At 32.9% G+C, this 24,739-nt stretch overlaps 2 protein-coding genes across 2 annotated transcripts in view; both read right to left on the bottom strand.

The window, feature by feature from the left end:
• LOC108779959 (PAR-domain protein 1) overlaps window positions 1–24,739 on the bottom strand; it is a 94,025-nt gene that overhangs the window by 51,370 nt on the left and 17,916 nt on the right. The window contains exon 2 of the mRNA XM_018547533.1: window positions 1,310–1,339. Coding sequence (XP_018403035.1) covers window positions 1,310–1,339 — 30 coding nt within the window. The remainder of the gene's footprint in view (window positions 1–1,309; window positions 1,340–24,739) is intronic.
• Window positions 14,222–14,641, bottom strand: LOC108779945 (uncharacterized). The gene has a single exon (XM_018547516.1). The coding sequence runs from the start codon at window positions 14,639–14,641 to the stop codon at window positions 14,222–14,224; it is 420 nt and encodes a 139-aa protein (XP_018403018.1).

The raw sequence follows: 24,739 nt of genomic DNA, 5'->3' as shown, positions 1-24,739 counted from the left end.
ATCGAATGCAACTCCGTACCTGCATAATGATTTGTGCATCCGCTGTTCTATAAATTGTCCAAAATATCTACCCGATCTATGATTATTTTATTTATCATATCGAATATTTTTTATTTATCATGTTGTTTGTAATTTTTATTTTTTACTAAACTCCTTTCTTGACCTCTGTATAGTTAACATTTTAAAAATTTCGATATAATTAATGCCATATAGAATTCTGACTCTTACCGAGTATCACGTATACCGTAAAAAATATTTTATGTTGTGTTAAAACTATTCCACTCAAATTCTTATTAAAATTTTATATTAAACTGACATTCACATAAATTACAATATTAAATTAACGGTATAAAACAAGCGGAATTAAGTTGACAATATTTATTAAATTCTATAAATTAAAAATTAAAATTAAAACTAATATTAAAATTAAATATAATTAATTTTAATATTAAAAAAATTTAATTTATAGAATTTAATAAATATTGTCAACTTAATTCCGCTTGTTTTATACCGTTAATTTAATATCGTAATTTGTTGCTTTCTAAACATAACAAGCGTTTAACTTTATTGTTAACTGTACCTATTATATTTATATGATATTCACATTTCTTAATGTGTCAAAACACAATTTATAAATAAATAAACAAATAACATAAAAATAACGTAGTTTAAAATGTAAATTCCAAAAAAAAAAAAAATGAATAAAATGTGTGTTAATTTAGCATATCATAAGTGTAAATTTTACTGAAAAAATATATTTCCACAATTCGTTTACAAATTGTGTATTATATATCAGTATTACACTTTTTGTAATGATTTCTTCATATAATATTTATGTTACTTTCTAATATTTAGCTTGTGTTAAATTAACACAAAAATTTTAGTGGACCATTTGAAACATGTGAAATGTGTTAAATTTAATACAAATTTTTCGATTATATAGCTAATTTTTTTTAGCTATACAATTCCTAATAAGTACTTACTAATAATTTTTATTGTATTAACCACTTTTCTCTAAAATGGTATCTTTTCTAGAATAATTAAAAAATAATCTTTATGGAAATAATCGACTAATATATTCGTCGCTTTGTTGAAGTTTCTATTTTCTCTATAATCTACGAAAATATTGTAGAACATAAAAAGCGTGGACGTACAATGTAACTGATAAAACGCATGCAAAAGGGAGCGACTCGTCGTATTGTCGTTTTCGATTTGAGGTGAGACAAATTCTTCGCGTCAGAAATCCTTTCGTGGATCCTTCGGGGATATGCAAAGTAAGAAAAAAAAAAGATCGTCGATGGTCACTTACCCTTCAGAGAGGATGTTATCATGGGGTCACCTGAAAACGATACAATTATAATATTGCTATTGAACGTCATGGTTTTTGAAAATGAAAGAGATAAAAAAAGAGAAAAAAATCTCTAAGCGAGATTTCCGCTTCTTCCCTCTTTCTCTCTCTCTCTCATTCTACGTGCATTATATACGACATATTATATACTCGCGCGTGTGTCGAAGATCACATGGCGTTCGCGGCGCAACGAATCGCATTCTCCGGAGGTGGATGCGAAGTAAAACAAAGCCCAATAAAGCGAGGAGGGAAGAAGAGCGGACAAAAGGGTCCCTTTCTTTCGCGGAGATTGCACGTCCGCATCGCGATGCATATACGAGGATGAGCGCGTCTCTCTTTCTCTATGCGTGCGTATATGCGTGCACAGCCTCCCACTTGCGCATTATGACTCGAGAGATAGAGTATCTCTCGCGGCAGGAACATTTTCCCGGTTCTTTTCTGCCGCCCGGTGATCCCTGACCCCGAGGCCCTGCCCACCCGGGCCCACGCGCCCGCGGCCACTTTCCTGCTCTCGGATTCTCCGCATCGCACCGCACCGCACCGCACGGCGGATTCCGCCGACCTTAGGGTCTCGGTGGTGCTCGCAGCACCCCGCTATTCCTCTCCGCGTACATTATTTAAAACGGCGAATAGAGAGAATGCAGATATATACCGACACACGGCGATAGCCACGTCGTGTCGCACCGCGCTGCACGTGTCGCGATTACATCCATTCGCGATTATTAATTATTCATTAATGCACCGGCGGTTTGCGCCAACAGTCTTACGGTATGAGCATCAAAGGTAATTATACGGTACGAAGGATGAAAATGTTTGGTACAACCGCGCAACAAATGACGGGTAGTTATTTATTTAAAGCGTCCTTATACTTGTCGAAACTGTTAGATATGTCTCTAAGGAGTAATTTGTTAGATTGTCTCATATCGTGTTTATTATAATTACGCCTGCGATAAATATTGTTATAAAGCTCAAAGAGTTATCAATAATAATTTTAACTATGATAATCATAACTGTGAAAATATATTCAATTTATTTTAATTTCCATTGAATTGCATTATAATAAGGCTCTCTACAATCGATATGCTCCACTAATTTAATTAACCTTTGTGCATATTTTACTGTAATGATATTTACTAATGATGACCAAAGGTAAATAATAATTGAGCTGTTGTCTAAAAGTATCGTTCCGTACGCTTTTATTAAGTGCGGATATATAGTTACAATTATATAAGAAAAATAACAGAGAAAGAGGCGATTATGTATGTGTGTGTGAGTGTGTGAATTGATAATTTAAAGTAAATTGGAATAACTAAGGTTTCCCGTTTAAAAGGTTAACTCTGATCATTTGTAAAGTCGGAAGTGAGAGATAAGATCTTAATTAACAAAAATATCAACAAGTTTATAATGTTAAAAAAAATAGATCTTCGTTATAACATCAAAATATCTTGTTAAGAAAAATTATATAATTATATATGCATAATTTGTATGGTAATTGTAAGATATCCTATATAATTACATATAAAATGTACATATAATAAAATAATTATATAAATGTTTTTATGCTTATATAATTATGTTTTATATAAGTATATGTTTTAAATACATACGATATTTTATTATCATACCGTACGATTTAATAATCCATTCTGTAAATTAAAAAGGAAGTTGAAATCTGTAATAATATTATTGTAATAATACTTATAATATATGTTACAATAATTTTCAATCAATGTAACCCTCAAAATTGTACAATTGTACAATTATTGCGTCGAGTTGAAATAAATTGAATTGAAATTAATATAATTACTTCAAGTATGTTTCCTTCTTTTTAAAACAATCTTTTTTTTTAAATGTCAAATTTAACCAATTATTAACTTATAATGCGAGAAACGGAAACATTTTGTCAAAAACTATACAATATATTTTAAAAGAATAACTATTTTGGAAAGTTAACAACTGACTCGCGACCTTGGTGTTTATTTTGCTGCATAGCAGTATGTATACGCAAGGACTCAGTGCTACCTTTCGTACGTTGACACTCGAGCGACCAAGTAGTGGCTAGAATCGTTTCTTCATTTAACTTCTCGAAACGAAATTGTCCTTTATAAATATTCTGCGATTAATCAATTACTATAATCAATTACTACAACAATTAACGAAATATATCAAAACATTAATTATTTATCAGAATGAATATATTTCGCAGTTTATTCGTTAAAAAAATCGACTCAATAGAAGATGGCAATTATTGTTTATCACGATATTTACAATCAGATAATTATTGATATCTAATAATAATTCTTGGATTATATTATGATGTATCATACATCGCGTCGCGAGCTTTGGATTTTTTACCAGTGTAAATTGCTTATCTCACACTCACACACACACACACACACACACACACACATCTGAATGTATTTATTTATTACATGCAATCTTAAGTTTCAATTTTTAATTTTCGTACTTAAGGCTAATTCTACAATGTGCTTTTTGTTTTTTCTTGCCTTTTTGATCAAGAAGGCAAGAGACAAACAGCAAGAAACAGGAAACAAAAAGCACATTGTAGAATTAGCGTAAGGTTTACAGAAAAACTTCAGTAGTAATGAAGTCAATACATGTTGAATTTGTTACTGTTTTACAGCTTTATTATTATTATTATTTACTATAATAATTAGTGTCAATTCACTGTTTACGTTTTACTGCTTAAATTTTCATGTGCCTGTCCGCGTTGTATTTATTGTGTTTTAAGTCTCTTAACTCACTTTTAATATAATAATTGCAACGTTTTGATGTCAATGTAAACTCCGTCAGTGATTCACATACGTGGGCATGAGATTTGGCGGAGTATTCGAGCTATTCAGGCTAAAGCCAGGCAAGTGTCGCGTGTGATTAATATCGGGAGAGTTTGAAGTTGATACGCGCGCGCGCCACGTCGTATTCTGATATAATTAATTAGTGCGTGTTCATTAACTGTGTTTCGCGAGTGTTGTGCAACCAAGAAACGGAGAGATGGAGGAAGTCTGGGAGGCATCGAGCGGAGCGATGACGGAGCAACCACATAGGGTGAGTATTTATTCCTTACTTTCACTTACTTTCTTATTTTTACTTACGACATTGAACATATCGCATAAATATATAATTAATTATTTTATTAGATTTAAATATTTATTTGAAAGTAAAGGAAACAGATCACGCGAAAAAATATTAATTGTTTATATAATAATTAATTCCAGCGTAGTTATAATTCGAATGCATTTTTATTTTTACAGATCAACGTCGTGTTCCGCTTTGAAACTCCGCTGCGTATCGCCTCGGTACGGAGTGATAAATTACTTTTTTATCTAAATTTCAGGAAATGCATCTTTGAAAGTTGTATAAATGAGATATATAAGATGTATGTACATATCAAATCAAAAGTATAAGAATATTACAGATAAATATAAAACATCGATTTGAATTTGTTGCTTAAAATAAATAGACTAAAACAGATTAGTAATATTTAACAAAATTCTGGGTAAATAATCCTGTATACATCCAACAGATTTATTACGAGACAGAATATTATTTTGAGTAAAACTAATTAAGAAAACACGCCATAAAGATAATTGTTTATATAAACAATTTGAAATCTTACAGGACCATAAGAATTTAAACCAATAAAAACCGATAAAAAGTATATAAATATTCCATTTATATATTGAGAAATTTTAGTACGCTTTATTTAAATACTTAGAGTTAATTAAATTTTTTTTAATATAGGAAAAGAAAAATAAAATAAAACTACCCCCTGATAGAAATTTCATGCATTTTTTGAGCAGTTACCGAACAGTTATGTTAACTTCTGTGTAGTAATTGCGAAGTAAAACTATTTAGAATCCCAATCAGGGTGTAACGCTTTGCTTGCAATTACTGCGTACAAAAGATGCGCAAAATCTGAACTCATTTACTGAATAGAAACAGGACAATAATGGATATTCAATTGATTAATAAACAAGTTTACTGCTCATAAAATGGGCAGTTTTGCTCTAATATCTATATAATCGTATTTCGTGCATGCTTGTTAATTGTATAATTGTAAAGTTATAAGAGTCATAATGCAGAAAATCTTTTACATACGGTATATATATTATACTAACAATAAAAGTAGCGTAATATATATTATCAATGATTTTCTGCAGCACTATAACTTTCATCCATTTTATTCTTACATTCGAACATATGTTAGGTCATGAAAACTTTTTTTTGAAGATTTTTATTCTTAAGAACTTTATTTTGTTTTACATCGGAACAAAAATTTGTATTTATCTCATTCGTTATTTGTTGGTTTTTAACCTTAACGGATCTAGTTGTTGTCGTTTCTGCCACAAAATCTTGTCCTGTTATATATATAAATTGCTTTTTCCTCCAATTTCCTCTTTCTTGCTCTATGTTTTTCTACTTGTTTACTCATTCTTCTTTCAAATTTTTTAATATACAATTAATACATTTAACTTTCAAAGTAATTTGTATAAATTGTATAAAATGCGTACATATTAAACTGATTAATCAATATTATAATGTCTTGGCAAGAATTAGCTCAAATATTGTACAGTAAACTCATTGGCTACGTTCAGCAGACTCAACAGTTGAATGAGCGCTCGCTGTTACTGGGGTATTCTTTTAGATTATCTAATCAAATTTTAAATCTAGAAGAATACCCCAATAACAGAGAGCGCTCACTCAACTGTTGAGTCTGCTGAACGTAGCCAATGAAACTTTGTTCAGTTCCAGTTTCTACGTGTAGTAGTTGAATATAATAATAATCTTATATTAATATATATTAAACACAAAATAAGTGCGAAGTTTCGACGTAAATTGTACATATTTTTTATCAGGAAACTGCTTCAGCTGCTGACTAAAACTCTTATCAAGTTTTTGTCTATTTTCTACGCAGTATTGTTAAATTTAATGAGAATGTAATAAAATACTAGATAGTACATAACTGAATGGATGTCTAGAAAAACTGCATATATTTCTACCGGGGAGGTAAATACTGATATTCTGAGAAAAAATTTCACTTTTTTTACAATTTATTCTCATAAATGGTAAGATCTAATAAAAGTAGTATTATATTGAGAAGTACGATACATATTTTTGTACAATAAAACATAAAGTAAAATTATGAAATAAGGAAAAAAAATAGTTAAATATATTTCATTTTTACCTCTTATAATTTTTTCTTCCTTAATATTTTTTTAATGTCTGCGTTTATCTCTATCTAAAATTGAATTTTATATAAACAAAGAAGCAAACTTAAGGATTGTTTTACAATTTGATTACATATGTCATAAATATGAATAAAAGATTGAAAATATTTTACAATTATATAGTTAGTAAGTTGTTTAATAGTACGTACCTATAAACATGTACTAATGATTGCTGATAGTATCTAATTTTATAGCGCGCCAATTTTATCTTACAAATCTCTTATTTATAGCATATTAATTTATATTTATTTAAATTAAATGCTTGTAAATTGTAACTTAATTAATAAGCACATTTACGTAGCTTACATATTCACGCTTATATTAAAATTTTCACTTTAAGTAATCTTCAGAACATGCTATTAAAATCTTGTGAAGTGTATGGGACCTGTTATTTGACCTTTTGTAAGACACATAAATATTTGTATTCGATATAATTAAGTAATACATTTAAACACAAGTAAGAAAAAATATTGTGTTTTCTTTCTAGGAATCGAATTAAAATCAGAAATTAAATTTTGAAGAATGGTACTGAACACGCAATGTTACTCTCTAGATTCTTCGGAAGATAATCTTATTCAAAAGAATGAAAATTGAGCCAATCTTGAAGGAGTGGCTTCAATCCTTAAACTGAAATTCTATTCTTTTTTTAAGAGTAAAATTCATTCTAAAAGTGTTAAAGAGTAGATTTCCGCAAACTAAGAGAAATTCGCGCACGACAAGGTTGAACAAAATTAAATGATCATAGCACGAGCGTGATCTTCGTTTACTCGTTGATTTTTCCGCTCGCCTACGGTACCACCGCGATATCCGAAGTGCGTTTCCACACTCAAGGACGTTGTCCAAGGCGTTCCATCTCGCTGCAACGGATAATGCAACGTTTCAGGATAACCGACGGCCGCTGTTTATTTCTAACCGAGCTAGCCGGCGCAGGATACAAGTCGTCGTAGTAATCGCTTTCCTTCTCCTCCTCCGTTTTAGCCTTCTGACTCTTGTACCTCCGCCGCTTCTACCATTTCTCGCGACGTCGTTACGCCCCTCGTCTCTCTCAGTCCGCCTCTTTTCCGCGAACCTTCGATTCGATCTTTTTCTATGTAACAAGATAGAAACGGCCACAATGACCGCGACAGAAAATCTCGCGATTCTTCAGCGCATACGAATGGGGAAAAACGACGAAATCGCGCTCGTTGTGAATCTAACAAGCAATCCGCAAGTAATTCCATTCCGATTAGTGTTCACAGGAAGGAAATTAATTACGACGATAACAATCTTTTTTTATTGTCTTTTTTACCGATTATTAAAAATAAACCAGAGGTATGTACCTATTCTCACAGATTTACGATCTGTTTATCGTTGGATAAAACAAGATTTTTTTAATTCAAATGTTTCATTTCTTTTAAAATAAGGAATTAGAAGACAGAGAATCTGTTAAATCTTAATTAATCTGAATAAATACAATAAATTTGAAAATAGCTTTTAAACGAGTTATTTACACTCCAAGCTATACCTTTGGAAACATTTTATTATAAAAAATTGACATTTTTATTTAAATATTCTTAACAATGTGTATTTGATAATATGCTTTCAGATCTAATAACGATTGGATCTAAAGAATTATTATTTAAAAACACATTATAATGAATATTTGTATTATGAATATTTGAATAAGTAATTATTATGGATTAAGTATTATGGATTATTATGAATATTTGAATAAGTAATTACGAAAAAGTTAATTTAAAAAAATGTTTTCGAAATTTTGATTTGAATTGTATGTCAAATTTATCTTTTTCTGCTTTTTGATAAAATTATTTTAAACATGCAGTGAAAATATATGTGATTTTCATATGCATGTAATCATACTTGAAATGTTATAGAATATATACAATATTATTTGTACAATTAAATAGCTACATATTAACTTTTTGGAGTCTGATATTAAGATCACTCACAAAAAATTGTTAAGCAAAGAGAAGTTACGAAAAACATTTATTTTGTTAAGATTATTTATCGATTCATTCATATATTAGATATATATATGTCAAATATTTAAAAATTATTTTTCATTAAAATCATTCAGAACCTTTTAAATTTTATTTTTGCAACTTCTATATAAATCCGTAAATTATACATTACATACATTATGTTTTTACATGCATATTTACATCAAAACGTTGTTTTTTATTTCTAACGTTTGTAATCTTTTCTTCTCTAAATTTCTTCTCGATTCCACACCGGAATTTTTCATATACTATCTTTCAAAAATTTCGATTATTAATAAATTAGACGCACTTTACAACTGAAGCTGCTTTTATGAGATTAAAATTTTACACACATGGGCTTGATATCTTATTAATTTATCAATTCTTCTGAAAAATCCGTGGCTTATGAAAACGTGGATGTTCAATACGCTGCAAGATAATTAATTATGTAAACCAGAATATCGCGTTTTCATGAACGAGTCTTCTCTGTAGTACTTGTCGCGTATGTGTCCGCCCAATCCCTGTACTACGTTGGCTACGTATACGAGTACATAGTGCATGACAGCGAAGAAACAATGATAAGTCATAGTTGCGGTTTACGCGAAGCCGCGTTATGCGAGAAGGTACCGTAATTGTGTTCTGTCAGCAGATAGATTTACGTTACCGCTCGAAGATATGCGTCTCTCCCAATGTCAGCTCGCTAATCAAGCGATCACCATATAGTTCATCATCGGCAAACTCCTTACGCAGTAGCATTTTCACCCCGTTTACCATTCTTGACGGTAAGCCTCGTTAGTTCGTTGAATCATTTACTTCTAAACACGTTTGAGTCTTTTTTAATGTGATAAAAGAGAATTTAGAGGTTTAATTAAGTCACCAGAAAAAAAACAGAAAATATAATTTTAAGAACATTAAATTGAAATAATAATTTTAAGATTTTCAAACATACGTATTATTTTAAGCATAAATTGTCTATCTGGGCTCTGTTTCATTATTCTATTATTATTATTTACACTGAGTAAAAAAATGAATTGAAATGACCATAATTTAATTATAATTTTGAGTCATTCTCGCCAATTAAGTTTTTTTGATAAATCTATAAAGATTATTATTACTGACATTATATAGCAGTTATATAACTAAATGTATATAAAACTTTTAATCATAATTATACTTTACCGTGCAATTATGTTATCACAAATCGATATCATAAATATCGATCTCTTTTCTCTCAGCGTGTTTAACCCCCAGATAAAATATAACATACACGTTCTAACAATTTTTGCGTCATTGCAGATTTAATGAAATTGCAATAATTGTATGCTATACAATATTAAGGTACATAGGCAGTTGAGTCAAATTTTGTTTTATTTTCGTTATCATTTTTTGAATTTTTGTGAAAGTGCAAAAAATGCGATACATAACTAGGAGAAAGTTTGTAAAAGATAGGATTTATTCTCTCATGCGTCTCAAAACCGATCGGACCAGACGTAATTTGAATAACGGAGTACTATAAAAGTATGTGTGAAAGAACGACATGGTGAAAAGAATCCCCATCCATGGAAATCGCACGCGATTAGATACAGTTTCCGTGTTACGTCGCTCCACGTGATGGACGTTGCTGTTTATTTCGATATCGGGATTACCTCGAATTTCCATGAGAGAGAAAATAACGCCACAACGTTATTGTCCCCGTAACAGCTATTTCCATTTGCAGTTGCTTTTCTCGGATAAACATGGTAGTCGTCTCGGTACATTCATGCATTCTGGAAAATTTTCTCCGACGATAAACTCGGACGAATAATACAATCCTTACATAATTGGATTTCAAAGATAAATTCGAAAGGCTATAGAATTTATATGTTTACATAATAAAATACAACTTTTAAATTTATAAAACTCGATTGTTTCAATCATCTGTGAGCGATATTGAAGAATAATTTTATTAACATTTTATAATCTCTTTTTTGAAATTACACATATATTTTTAGAACATCTTCGCATTGAAGATAAATACAAATTATTAGCTTCAGGCCACGATAAGTAATTATCCGCTCCTGAATCAAAGAGATTAAACAGATGTAAAAGATCGTAAAAGACGTAAAAGAAGTTTATGTTTCATTAGGTAGGCGGTAAATGGATTAATAAATATTTATATGAGAACGTCATGAATAAATAATACGCTCACCTAAGTACGAAAAGTGTGAGCGCTGCATGACGGAAAACACTAACAAAGAAATATAATTACGGTGCGTACGTGCAATTTTAATGATGTCATTGGAATGCGTCATCTCTACAAAGAATCGTATTATAACGCTGTTATTCATAGTTAAGATTCTGTTCTGTTAACCGTATCATATTTTGCTCTATAATTTATTAATTTCTTATTTCTCATAACCAAACGTTGAAAATTTTTTAAGTTAAGGGCTTAATTAAAACAGTTAAAGTACGTCTGTGTACTGCCAGAAGTCGCAACTGTACATAGAAAAAACGGTTTCGTTAAAGTATTTAAAAATTTAGTTCAAAAAAATTTATAAACCTGAAAAAATTTTATTAAATCATCAAAACAATTATGTAGGTCGTTAAAACAATTTAAATAAAGGATATAACATACAAAATGCATAAAAGTAAAAACTACCTGTACCCTGATTCTCTGTAATTCTTATACAGCGATACCGAATTGTCATTAAAATTACAAAATCGAGGTATTTACTGATTAATGCATATTTATGTAAATCAATATGATGACTTTATGCTTGATGTTCATTGGTTCAGTTTTGTACTAGCTATGCTTATGCATTTCGCATGCTGTAGCTCTTAAAAATGCAAAGTATTGACATTCTGGTAACCAGCTTGAGCGTCCTACATAATTATTTAGATGGTCCAAACTTATTTTCAGATCTGTATCTATACTGCGAAAAAAAATCTTAATGCAAAGAAAATTTACTTGATACAAAAAAAGTTTACTTGTGTTAAGTAAATTTTCTTTGTATTAAGATATTTCTTCTCTCAGTGTAGCTAAATTATTTTAGATAAGTATCTTCAGCAAAAGCATTCTTCTAGGCTCCGAAAATACTTTACTGAATCTATGTCTCAATAAGTCAATAGGTATATATTTCTTTAATATATCTTTTGGTTAAACAAATCCGCATCGCGAAACGGTACAGCCGTTTAGATGAAAGCAACAGATTCCCATGAATAATTCATCGGACTGTTTACCGATGGTTGCGTGGGCAACTTCTCTTCCTCCTTGTCTTTTTGCAAGAGCTTTCGTGGCAAATCCCTTTCGTCGTGAAACGCGTTACGCAAACGTGTGTTCGGAAAAATTGTGTTCGACGTGTTCGCCATTCCGACGCCGGTGCCATGCGACAACGGAAACATCTAATTCGCGAATCTGTCATTTACGATTTATTAACGAAGACATAAAAGATTTATGAAAGCGTCTCGACACAGAATTGGACCTTTTTTCCATTTTAATATCCTTTTACGATTTTAAAAGCAGCGAAAACAGCGTTGTCTAAACAAAATTTTACCGTTGCGGAAAAGATTTGCGGGAAACTGCATAAAAATTGCTGCGTAAAAATATTGTTCATTTTTTTATCGTGCAAAACTTAATTGGTAGAATTCACACGTGCACGTCTGAGTCGCGCGATACGTTTTCCCTGCTTGCAGCTGTAAGGCTTTCATTATTATAATCGATTGCTATCGTGTCTTTAGAAAATTGGATCATCTTGAGTAACACTATCGACAGGAAGTCAGAGTAAGGATGCAGTGCGCCAAATGTTGGTAGTAACGGCGAGTAAATATGTATTATTTATGGCTGTCTCTTTCTTTAGGGTCATCTTCCTTACCACTTTTGTCATTTTTCGTACTATCAATAAGAGACCTATCATAAAAGTTGCAAAAAACGCGAGCCTCTTGGGTAATAGCCAAAGTCTGTAAGAGAATGATATTACGAGATAATTTAGGATGTACGTGAAACAAGTTAACTCAAAACCGGTAAGATATATTAATCCTTTCAATAAGATCGATCCATTTGGTGATGAACGTTGCGTGACGAGTAACTGAAGTACTTATATAATTTCGCGTCAGGGAAATTGTCCCTGGAGAAGAGGAACGATTTGGAATACTCAGGAGAAGAACAAAAAAAAAACGGAGAAAATTTCCAGAGAAATGTAATTAATTTTCGTGTTACAATATCAATAAATCGATGCCTTATAATAGGACTGTAATTATTAGCAGAAGACACATCTTAACCATTCGGTATCAATCTAAGTGTGTCATACCGGGCTACTCTACTAGAGGAGAGTGGGCATGAAGGAGACATGTTTTGAAAGAGCCATTTTGTATTTCAACTAACTGAATGTTTCCAAAACTTAAAAAAATTTTCACTTGATAACAGTGCTAAAACTACGTCGTCCATATACATTTGATAGTCATCGTCAAAATGGTGTTGCCGTAATGAGAAATGCAAAATTGTCGCTACAAAAAGTACGTTTCTTGAGTTAAATTTCCAAGTGTTTGTTTTTTCATTTATTTGCGATTAGTTTTTGGAAAAAGCATTATTTTATCGAATACTATTATACATTAATGTAACTAAGGACGTATAGTTACACATTTTTTTGTTTATTTTAGTTTATCAGATTCTGTGATTAGTTTTTTTACATATAATTTTATGAAAGAGCCAATTCTTTTATTGCATACCCAGGGATATGATTCTGTCAGCGCACAGTATAAAATTGTCTTCAGATGTATCTACTCTATTTCCTTCTCCAAGGAACATCCCTGTGAATACTTCAAGTATTTCTTTATTATAAGACGGCAACATGAGACAATAAGTGTTTTTAATTAGAAGTATTATATTTTGTTTTCCACATGTTTATTAATTTCCTAAAAAGTTATATTTATTTTTTATAAAACAACATTTTGATTTTATTTACGTTAAAACTTAAATAATTTAGTATTCGGTTCTTTCAAAATAGATTGTAGCTTTTTCAAAACCATTGTTTTCAAAACCATGTTGTTTTGAAAGAGCTGAAATTTAAGTTTATAAAAAATGGTGATTAATCTGAGTTAATGATTAAATATTATTTTTCTGTTAAATGAATCTTATAGATAATTTAGTATACTTAATTAAGAAAGTAATTATTTTGTTTAATACGTACCAGATTAAATTTTTTTTTTAATATTTAAAAAAAGACTTTTTCATGCCCATTCTTCCCTACAGCAATTTATTGCCGTTTGAGAATATATTTAACCAATATTAGATCGACATTGAACCAATATTGTGCTAATAAATTGTGCTACAAGGTATTCTCTTACTTTATATACCTATAACTTTTTACCAATAAAAATACATATATTTGCTTGTTATTATTATATTAGTATCTGATGACGTTTCAATAAATTTATTTTTACACAATACTTGTGTTTTCCTATGACAAAACGTATAGTATGGCACCAAATGGTTAAGTATAATTAATTGAACAATAAATTGTTACAAAGAACTCTCAATATTAAAATAATATAATAATAAAAATAAAGACTAATAAGAGTTAGCATTTATTTCTATTATTACATTATTATTTTAAGTATAATTAAGTATAGTAAGTTAATAAGTTGAGTTTTATAATAAATAGTAATTTTCACGCATTAATCCGCACGAAATTGTCTCGTTTTTTCATTGTGAAATGAATCGATATTGTAAAAATTGACGCATTGCACGCGAATTGGATACCTGATCCATCATAAGGAACGATTCTCCTGAGTCCGCCTTGTCCTCTAATAGGATGAAAGTTCTGCTGTTGGTCCAAAGGCGGTGGCTGGGCACTTTGCAGCTGCAGATGATGCTGCTGGGAAGCATTCGTCGAATAATGGGTAGAAGCATTTGTCGCGGCGGAGGCGCTTCCTGGTAGCTGCTGATACTGGCTACCCTGATACTGACGAGGATGATGCGGATGGTGGTGAGGGTGAGGATGCGAGTACGGCGTGCACCAGGTGTAACACTGCTGCCAAGAGGCAGCCGCGTCCGTACTGGCCATCCCCTCGCCATCCTCGTTCCCCATTCGTGTCCAGTCGCAGGAATCCATTCTGGATTCGACAGTAGCTTATTTCTTGTTGGAAGGTACCGCGTACAGTATATCGGGTCTGAATAGTTCTCACACAATCACTCGATATTCAGAGCAAAATTGACACCGTGCCTGACCATGACTTGCGCACAGTAATTCTCTATTTCGTCAAATTCCACCAAATTGATTTCCATTAATTTCGATGCTCATTATTTACTTTCCGAAATAATGAAATAATTTTTTTATTACTTAAGTAAAATACATCTACCTTATTAATTGTTATTTATTTTTCCAGTATTCATTTGGTTCAGTTTTGCATTGATGTTGTAAGAGTTAACAACAATTTTCAGTGAGTTTGCATCACGAAATAATTCGTTGATGAATTAGCAACGATTTGCTTTTGTCGCTTCGACAACAATTTTTATCACGATGCATTTATAATCTTCTATAAGTTTCACCGGACATAAATTAGTAAATTATATGTACTTTGTCCAGTTTTCATATTCGCAGGTTGTCATTGAATTGTCTACGAATCCTGCAAATGTGTATAGAAATTAACGAATTGAAAAAGCTCTTTGGTATAAGTAGTTATACAAACAATTCTCCGTAATATTTCATCCGACCTCGCGAACAATAGCAGAGTTTAAAATAATATAATAAATGAAATATATCTATTCCTTCTCTAAACTTTTGTTCATTCAGTGAAATACATAAAAGCTAGGAGAGCAAAATTTTATATTTGCATATAGTTTTTTCTCGTTTGTGACCTATTTAGAAGCCATAACGCATTAGCATCTTTTTATTATTCTTACATTTTGTAAAAAATTAATTTAAAAAATTAATTTGTTATTTTCGTAAAAAAATTGAAAAGAGAAAAATTCAAGAATCATATCATAACATAACCAATAGAAAAATATTAAACTTTTGTTTTTTTTTTTAAATTATATATATTTATTATATAAATAACATAACAATGCCAAATTAAAAAAAAATTGATTGTCCTGCTTGAAATATAAAAAGTATAAGTGTGAACGTATTTTATAGCATGCTAATTATTAATCTTGCATGTTTTTTTTTTCGATATTTATTAATTATTAATCTCTTTTTCTTAAATATTATGTGATAGTAGTCAATAGATTACAGTACAGCGATAAAAATAAAACGAGATAAGACATACATATCAATAAAATATACATATCTTTGATTTCTTTTACATCAATGAAATCTATAAAAATTATGAATATTAGCTGTTAAGGAGAAATTATACGAGTCTTGCATTAAAATTTTGCATTATGCGTAATTATACATTTCACATTATGTTATAAAAAAAAAGACATTATATTTCGTCAAGATGAAATCGAAGTATTTATTTGCTTCGGAATTTTTATGCTATTGTGCGACCGAGACAGCGAATCGGATATATTACGGATGAGTGCAGCGTAAAGTGTATAACACGGAAAATCATGATGTCGAGGGAACAAGAGTTACGTTCCGCCGTTACTGTCGATTGTCTCCGCGAACAGTGGAGCTTCCGCTGCGATCAATCTCGGCGATCCGCACAATCGCGGATTAAACTCGTCCTGTTGCCGCGCGAACCGGCCGGCTTCTCCCAAGTATTTAAATCTATCGATTGTCACTTTCGCGTCGCGACCCGACATCGCGATCGCGACCTCGACGAGTTACAGGTGGATGCACCATAGATGCGTTTCTTGGTACGATCGGCGAATTTTACACGCGCGAATACATCCGTCTCGTCTATGACGAGAGACTCGCGGGCGCGCGAGGATCGTCGATGCAATTTCGTACGCACGTAACCCGAAGAGACTCGGCGATGACTGAGACGAGCGGAAGCTTCTCCTCCACTTCGAAACGAAAGAGGGTTGAGGGCACGAGGCGCGTCGGTGGCCGATGTCGGGGGATGTGCCCGGGTCCACGTGCATCGGCGGGCACGTTTTTCAGTCACGTGTTCGCCCACAACCCCATTCGAGTATTTCTGGAAAGAGCACTCCGGTGTTAATTCCGACCCGACAAATGAATACAGGTGAACGTTACCAAGAATAACGGCTCGTTTCCCTCTTTGATACGAATAGCAATCATAATCGCGCTGGACGCGACGATGTCTTTCTAATCGTCAAATACTTGTTTCTTTAGAAACGATATTTTAAATAATTATAAGTGGAAATTAGACCGACAGGAATGAATCGAAAAGTCGAAGCAGACGTTGCTGCTTCATATAATATTCATATAAATAAATACATTTTTCAGTTTCGATATTTTAAATAAGACAGCCTTTTGATTATAAGTATCCTTTCAGAAAGGATTTTTAATAACAAGTAGAAAAAAATATTTTTGACATACTTAATCTTCTCGAAACCTTATTTAATAAAAATTAGATTAACTTATTGTCTTCAGACAAAAATAACACATAAATTCAAGTTGATATAAATTCTAACATTAGAATAAATCTTTATTCGATGTTGTAACGCACGATGTTGGAGTTTGGCACGAAACCAATGTTCAAGATAATTTTATTTCAGGCATAAAATTTTTATTCAAGAGTGAAATATTCCTCTGTTGACAATAAATATAATTATTCCTACATCGATTCTATTTTATGATAAATTTTATGATCGCACAGTAATAGAATTGGAATTAAAAAATCTTTTCTATGGCTGTATAAAGCATCTTCAAAAAAGATAGACAAAAAATATGAAAAATTAATATCATTTTTCAAAAAAACTTCTTATAATATATATCTTTCTAGAAAGATATAGAATTTACGTAAAAGTTTACGTAAATTTGTGGAAGTGCTTTATAATTGTAGCCAAGGCTATACGTAGCGATGTTAAACTCGGAACTTTCAAAATTTGCAGGAAAATCCACGAAAGACGACTTGGTCGTGTGATTCTGCCGCGGTCATTGATAGCCGATGTGACGGAAATAGACGTCATCGAATCGCTTCACACAACGATACGCGGAAAACTATTCGCATACTTCCATTTATGTAAAATCAGTGCAATGTAGCTGTTATGTAACGTATTACGTATCGTACTATATATCGGTGTATCGATAATCCGCGCATGAGATTACTTCGACGCATGACACTATCGTCCGACACGTTGAGTTGTCGCAGGTCAGGTCATTTCAGGTCAACGTACTCATACATTCGTTCGTGCATACGTCGTCTCCGGAATTTCTCCCGCTTCCGTAACGTCGCCTTATTCTTTTCACCTGACACTACATTTGCATCGCGCCAACGTCGACCGTTCGTAGATAAGCATCGTGCATTCAGTAGCCAGTGATAAACATCGAGCAGAATACAGAGTGTCCGCAAATTCGTACCCATTGATTTTCAATAAGATTTTTCATTAATTTTTAACACGGATAGATTATGAGTTATGGACAATTGATATAACTTTTTTCTCAATTAATTTACTCCTACATAAATACAATTACGATTTGAAGATTAGTTATCGAAATATCTAACACCGCAAATGGAGGAAAAGATCACATAAAAAATTTTCATGACAAGAAAATCGATCACGTCGGAAATTCATAATTTATTTTTCGTAATTCAGCTTTATATATTTCATTAATTTATTCAGAAATTCATAATTTATCGTCTGTCATTAAATATAGTTGTGCGATCTTCATTCAGCTTGCCTGAAAATTTTACAGTATAATGCTTTACCGGTCGTATCAAATTTATAGGTAAATATAAATACGGGTGTTTATTACAAGCTGTCTGAACCGTTAGGTTAACGAGCATTCTTCTCATCGCCCATAACCGACTCGATCCATCAACTGCAGCAATGCTGGGCTACCTATGGACGTCGCGCGCACATCCCTTTGTATTTTCCGGTCGAGCGACGATCGCATCCCGGTAGACGCTCGATGCTTAGAGCCGGAGATCGGTATAGGCCGACTCTGACTCTGTCGTGCGTGGTGCCGCATTTGTTTCTTCTCCGATCGATGATTGAGGCAGATGGGTCGGATGGGCCATCGTCTGCCATGCGATAGATAAAAGCCTCCCTCGCTCCTCCCGAACGGGACGATTAAAATGTAAATTGATCTGGCGATTCCCCATGGCCCATCCATCTCCGCCACGCATGAGGTAGTTCTTTCGACGCTTCTATCATTGTCACTGTATCGCGACTCGCAGAACAATTCGTCTTTGCAATCAGTCGCAACTTGGCGCGTTGAAAGTAGGTATAAAGGGTTAATTTGAGAAGGACTATTTTTTTCTTAGATCCTAAATTAATAAATTATTAAAGTCCATGGTTGTGATCGCATAAAGAAATTTCTCTTAGAAAGACGATCAAAAAGCTCACCGTTAAATTAGTCATCTAGACTCTAAGAGAAAAATGTTCAGTATTTATGATTATAATTACATGGTAAAGTGATTGTATATATAGTTAGCAGTTTTTATTACTATAATGTTATGACAATAATATATATAATTATATTTATAGTTTTATATGCAGTAGTAGATAATTAGAAAAATAGTGATAAACACTTTTTCAATGTAAAAATTATGATTCTCGTAAAGAGTGATTCTCGCACTCGACTGATGACAAAGATCGATATTATAACAGCAGTAAAGAAACGTACAAAAAGCTTTTTGATTAATATCTAAGATTTTGACGCTTTGTTCCATATCGTAATAATTGCGCAACCGTTTCTAAATTACGACCAGAAACTAAGGAAAGCAAACCACTTCTCTTACCCCTTTCGCGCGTTTGCTTCGCGATCCCCATTTAACGATCCCCACCTAGTTGTACCACCCGCGAAGCCACCCTCGGCAGAAATTCCCGTCGCGATAGCTACCCGCTCACGTGTTGCGCCACGTGAATCGCGCTGCATCTAATAAGAGCGCACGTGGGCGCCCATTTCCGATGCCGACCCACCGCTGTCGCATCCCGGCTATCCTCCCCGAGTTATTGGAGGTCACGTTCCATTTATATCGCGTTTCCAATTTTCCAAAGCCAGGATTGTTCTCGTGCTCGTGAAAAGAAACAGGAAAACAAGGATCCGAGAGGATCTCGAGTCGCGAAATTACGAGCGCAAAAGTCTGAGCGGTAATGTCGGTGCGGACGCGCCGAGAAACATCCGTGTCCGGCTCGACAGTGCAGTGCCGAAGGTCGCGTTGCATCGCAAGCGTAACATAGTAATTACCTTTTTAATCGACACGTGGAAACAGCTATTTCTCACGATGAATGCAAACGCGACAAAAATGTTACACCAAGACAAAATCGGTCCAATTTAATTTATAGGACGATCTCACGGAGGTAAGAAAAACCGTAATCGTTTACCAGAAAAAGAAATTTGGCTGCTGCATTAATTGGGGGAATTCTGGTTGAAAATGGACAAATCAGAATTTTTTCTGTATACACAGTTGAATTTATTATAATCATCATAATTGTTTTAGTTGAGAAGATAACCATAGTATTCCGATTGATATGATCAGAATTTCCAGGTTCGACCAGAAATTTTTCTCGGCGTAACAATACAAAAAAAATTATGTGGAAAATAATTATCAGAATTAAGTTTAATTGCTACATAATTAACAAATTATGTGAAAAATAATTACCAAAATTAAATTTAATTACTATAGAGATTAATTGTCAAGATTAGATATTTCATTCGTTGGCATGATTTTTATTGCGTTTTAAGTTTATTGAATGAATTCTTTCACCTCGAATCGTCTTATTCGCGTAGTCTATCCACTCGGTCCACACTTCACGGTTAATCTCTATCTGACACGCGATTAAAACAAAAAAAGAAAATTCTCGTTCGCACGCAGGACAATATAGAGATGCGTGAACAAAGCTCGCCGCGATTCGAGCGTGAAAAACAAGATTTCTAGTTCCGCGAAGCGTTAAAGGCTGGGAGACTGACGAGATCTTATGTATACGTCGTACCAAACGAATCGTGAAGCTGCGCGCGCCTTTCGCTTCCGGTTCACCGATCTCTCCACATTCGTTAAGCCACCTTCTCGGTCCCCGGCCGAGCCGGCCCGACATTTATGCGGCCGAGGCACTTTCGCTCGGTCGCGTCGAGCCGGCTCGCCTCGATATTATGGATTCATCCTTACAGCAATAATAACCTCGTAAGAGGCGCGCGATGATTACGCTCTGAATCCTCCGCACCCCCGTCTCGCTGATATTTATAAGCTCGCGGGGGAGGGGACTCATCCAAGACTTTATGAATTTCTGAAAAGAGAGAAAGTATCCGGCGAGCAATTTATCTGTTGCGATGCACACAAAGATACTTTTATCAATATTACCACATTTACTTAGAACTTTCATCACTCGCGCGGGATGTTTTGTAGAACCTTGTAAATTCGCTAAATATACAAATGTTATTTATATACATCATTATATCTAATGTAAAATGTTTTGTAATTAAAAAAAAATTGCATTTATCTTTATCTAAAGTATGTATAGAATGTTAAATACTTTTATTTAATCCTTCATCCACATGATTCGTGTTCTACACATTTCTTTGAATACAAACATTCTAGGTATTTGTAGCTGCTTTATATTTTAAGACCATCTAAATGATATGTTAAACTGTTCATACAGCTCTGTGATTGGTTCATGATATCTTAAAAAAAACTTAAAACGATTAACTATGAATACCGACCTAGGAGCATTTGACTAAATAATATTTTCCTATTTTTCCAATATTTTTATAAATACTTTCCAAGGGATACATAAAGGCAGAGAGAGGATATTGGAATTTTTTATAATAATTAAGTACATTACAATAAGAAATATAAAGAGATAGGGATAAATGACAGAAGATCCAGATATCTGAGAAAGGAAAATCTAGATGAAGTTAGGAGAGAGGATGAAGTTAGAGCAACGGTGAAATTAAGGTGTGGAGCGAGTAAATAAGTACGTACTGGTCGGTGGAGAGCCATTGGAAGTGTATATTCTGAGAAGAAGATAGGGATTGTATAGAGCATTATGTAAGGGAATGTCAGGAAATAAGGGATCGATTTGTAGAATTAGGGGAGGAGATACAAAGAAAGAATTATAAAGAGGATGTAGGAGAAAGATTTAGATAGAACAAAAGGCAAGATATTAGGGAAATTATGGAAGGATAAAGATAACACGAATTAAAAAAGAAGACAAGCGGGAAGAAAGTATTTAGCATAAAGAACAGGAAAGGAAAGAGATAGGAATGTAAAAGAGATGAGAAGGATGTGTGCGTAACGGTAAGAATAGGTAACTGAAAGTGCAATAGAGAAAAGTATTGTACATAAGGCTGTGATAGTTTGAATACCAAGTGCGTGGAAGGAATAAATACAAAGAAAGTTTAGGTATAGCTTAGTATAGTATGCAGACAAAAGGATGGATGGATGTGTGGAGTAGTAAAATTTTGTAAACCGAGTCCCCTCCTTGGTTTATGTATGCTGAAGAATGAATCAATTCTATTCTATAAATAATTCTTTCTAAAAAATGTTCCAATGTATATTGGAATAATATATATATGTAAGAATCACTTACTAATTTTTGTATACTTATTAAAGTCATGAAAGTTAATTTGAGACGCAAACGATCCGTCATGTATGAAAAAGAATATCACCGCGTGTACTAAAAGTTAAATATAAATTATCAAAGAGAAAACAATAAAAAGATATAACCTATAAAGATTGGGATGCCAGAAACGTCCTACATAAGAAGTTACTTTTAAAAAAAGCCATGCGAGTAATGTAGAGTCAACGTTGCTCCTACGAGATGATTCTTCCGGTGTCCATTAAAATTCGCGCAATAATGAAACATCCAGGTATTTAGTGATTTAAAAAAAAAAAAGCCATGTATTTCATTTAGTACGATTGCTCTAAGGATATAATCTTCTTTTTCTTTATTTCTCGGTTCCAAGATTTTGTTCCATGGTCGTTACGATTTCATCAGAAAATTCCGTGAGGAAGTGACGGTACGATTATGGTAAAGGTTTTTGCCTGTCCACGGACGGCACATCGTTATTCGTGATCTCCGCTTCGAAACGGTGTTTACGAAGTGCACGGCAATCAGAAATTCATGGCTTCCTTCTTTTCATTCATAGGCAGCGCAATCATTTTCCCTCGCGAAGCTGATTATTCAGTAAGTTCTCCTTGACCGTCCCGATTGTTCTCCGTGCACATTCTCGCGTGCTGCAAGGTCGAAAATGCTAACAATGGGCACACGTTAACGCGCGCGCACTTATACACGTGTGCGCCGTGAAATAATAAAAATATTTCCTACTTGGTAAATTAATTCTCTGTCACTGTTGTCAGTTTGGAGAATCTATGCGTATTTTGCGCACAGCGTTTACGAGCGTGTGATGATTACTATCTCTGGAGCGTACTTGAAGCATGTACAATTGATTTTCTAATCATTGTATTTACCAATCATATATACATGTATTTCACTTGATATTTTTTTACCGCTTAAATTCTAAACGAATTTAATCTTGTTGGTCTATTCAAGTTTATACGATCATGAGTATTTTTCATTTATCAACACAAATCGACACAAGTGACGCGTTCATCTTTGTTATTTACTATAAATGTTAACAAAAACATAACGATGATAGAATGATGTGTCGAATGAAAAATATAGAAAGCACTCGTATCGTTTGTGTGGGTATCAACGTTATTAAAAGCTCTAAAAGAATAAAAAGAATTTTTACATTAACCGACGAAGTCATCAAATACCAGTGAAGAGGTTTTTAAATAAAATATTAATAAGAAAATAGATTACATATATTTTGAGTCAAATAAAGCCGAACGATTCAACAGAGTTAAAAAAAATTATATTATAAGAGCGCAACTGTAAGTAGCACAAATATGGTAAAAATTTTGCTGGAGCTAGTTTCCATCGCTATTGAGCACATAACATTGATACACCGGCAGTAATCATCATTTGCACGGGAATGTGCGTGTGTGTCGCGTGTGACAAACGCGCAGTACATAGCACACCGACAGGCCGCAACGTTTACGTGTGCGATCCGCATGTCCGGTGCCCTTGCACGCGCAGGTGAATGCTTGGAGAACGCATATATATCGTCTCTCTAGCAATTTATAGATAATTTCCTGTCATTTTTCTTATGCACCTTGACGTATGTTAAAGAAGACCAGTGTCACGATCTATCGTTATATACATTTGTTACATTTTTTCTTTTTTTTTTTTTCAGTGACTTAATTTCGAAACTTGATAAGTTTTTATTCGAATGTTATTGTCAATGGTATTTGAATATTACTATCGGGGCAAGAGTAGAATAAAAAATGTTGCAGATAAAAAAAAGTAGCTATATCAGGTTCGGGCATTGACGATTTCTGCATTATCGTTGCGAGCTTAGTATCAATGACGGACTTTTAGCGAAATCAATTCTCTCGAAGCGGTACTAGATGCCAGCAGAGTCTGCATGCGATCCGTGCTGCACTCTGCAGGAACTTACTCTAACGTGATTTACCGGAAGATCTTTCGTTTTTTATTTCGAAACAAATTTAATTTGATTTAAATTTGATTGGTACGTGATATTGAAAAAACCATACATTGTACATACAAGGATTTATATGTATATAAATTAACTATGTATTCTCCTTGCTCTTTTTTTCGCGACAATTTGTAATAAGCTTTCACAATTTAACAAAAATTTCGAGATACAATTAAAAAAAATTATAAAATATATAAAAGATGCATTTTTTAAATTACTTAAACTATCAATTTTTTTAAAATAGGATTTGATTTTCACATACTTTACGTTGCAAATCGAAATGATTAAAAACATATTGAAGCTAAGGAAAAAAATTTTAAAAACGTGGTCATTTTGAGACGCTCTATTAAAAAATAAAATAATTATTAATAAATACGCGCTTGAGAAAAATATTTCTTTATTTTTAGTCTAATGGCACATAATCAGTTTGATTGTATTTGCAATATAAATAAGTAATATCTAATAAAGCATGTTATATCTGGTAGCTCTCGTATCGATAAGATGATAAGTTGATCGCGTGATAAGACAGGTATATCTTTCGTCATTGTACTATACCGTGTAATAAGAAAATCGGCTAGTAATTTAAACATGTATGTATGTGCGCTTCCA

The sequence above is a fragment of the Cyphomyrmex costatus genome, unplaced genomic scaffold, assembly GCF_001594065.2.
Source record: "Cyphomyrmex costatus isolate MS0001 unplaced genomic scaffold, Ccosl1.0 scaffold649, whole genome shotgun sequence".
NCBI classification, from domain to species: domain Eukaryota; kingdom Metazoa; phylum Arthropoda; class Insecta; order Hymenoptera; family Formicidae; genus Cyphomyrmex; species Cyphomyrmex costatus.
The sequence above is the reverse complement of the archived record's forward strand: the minus strand, read 5'-3'. Positions and strand labels throughout refer to the sequence as shown.

Coding starts and splice junctions, on each gene's coding strand:
- LOC108779945 (XM_018547516.1), bottom strand. CDS start 14,641: ATGGGGAACGAGGATGGCGAGGGGATGGCCAGTACGGACGCGGCTGCC.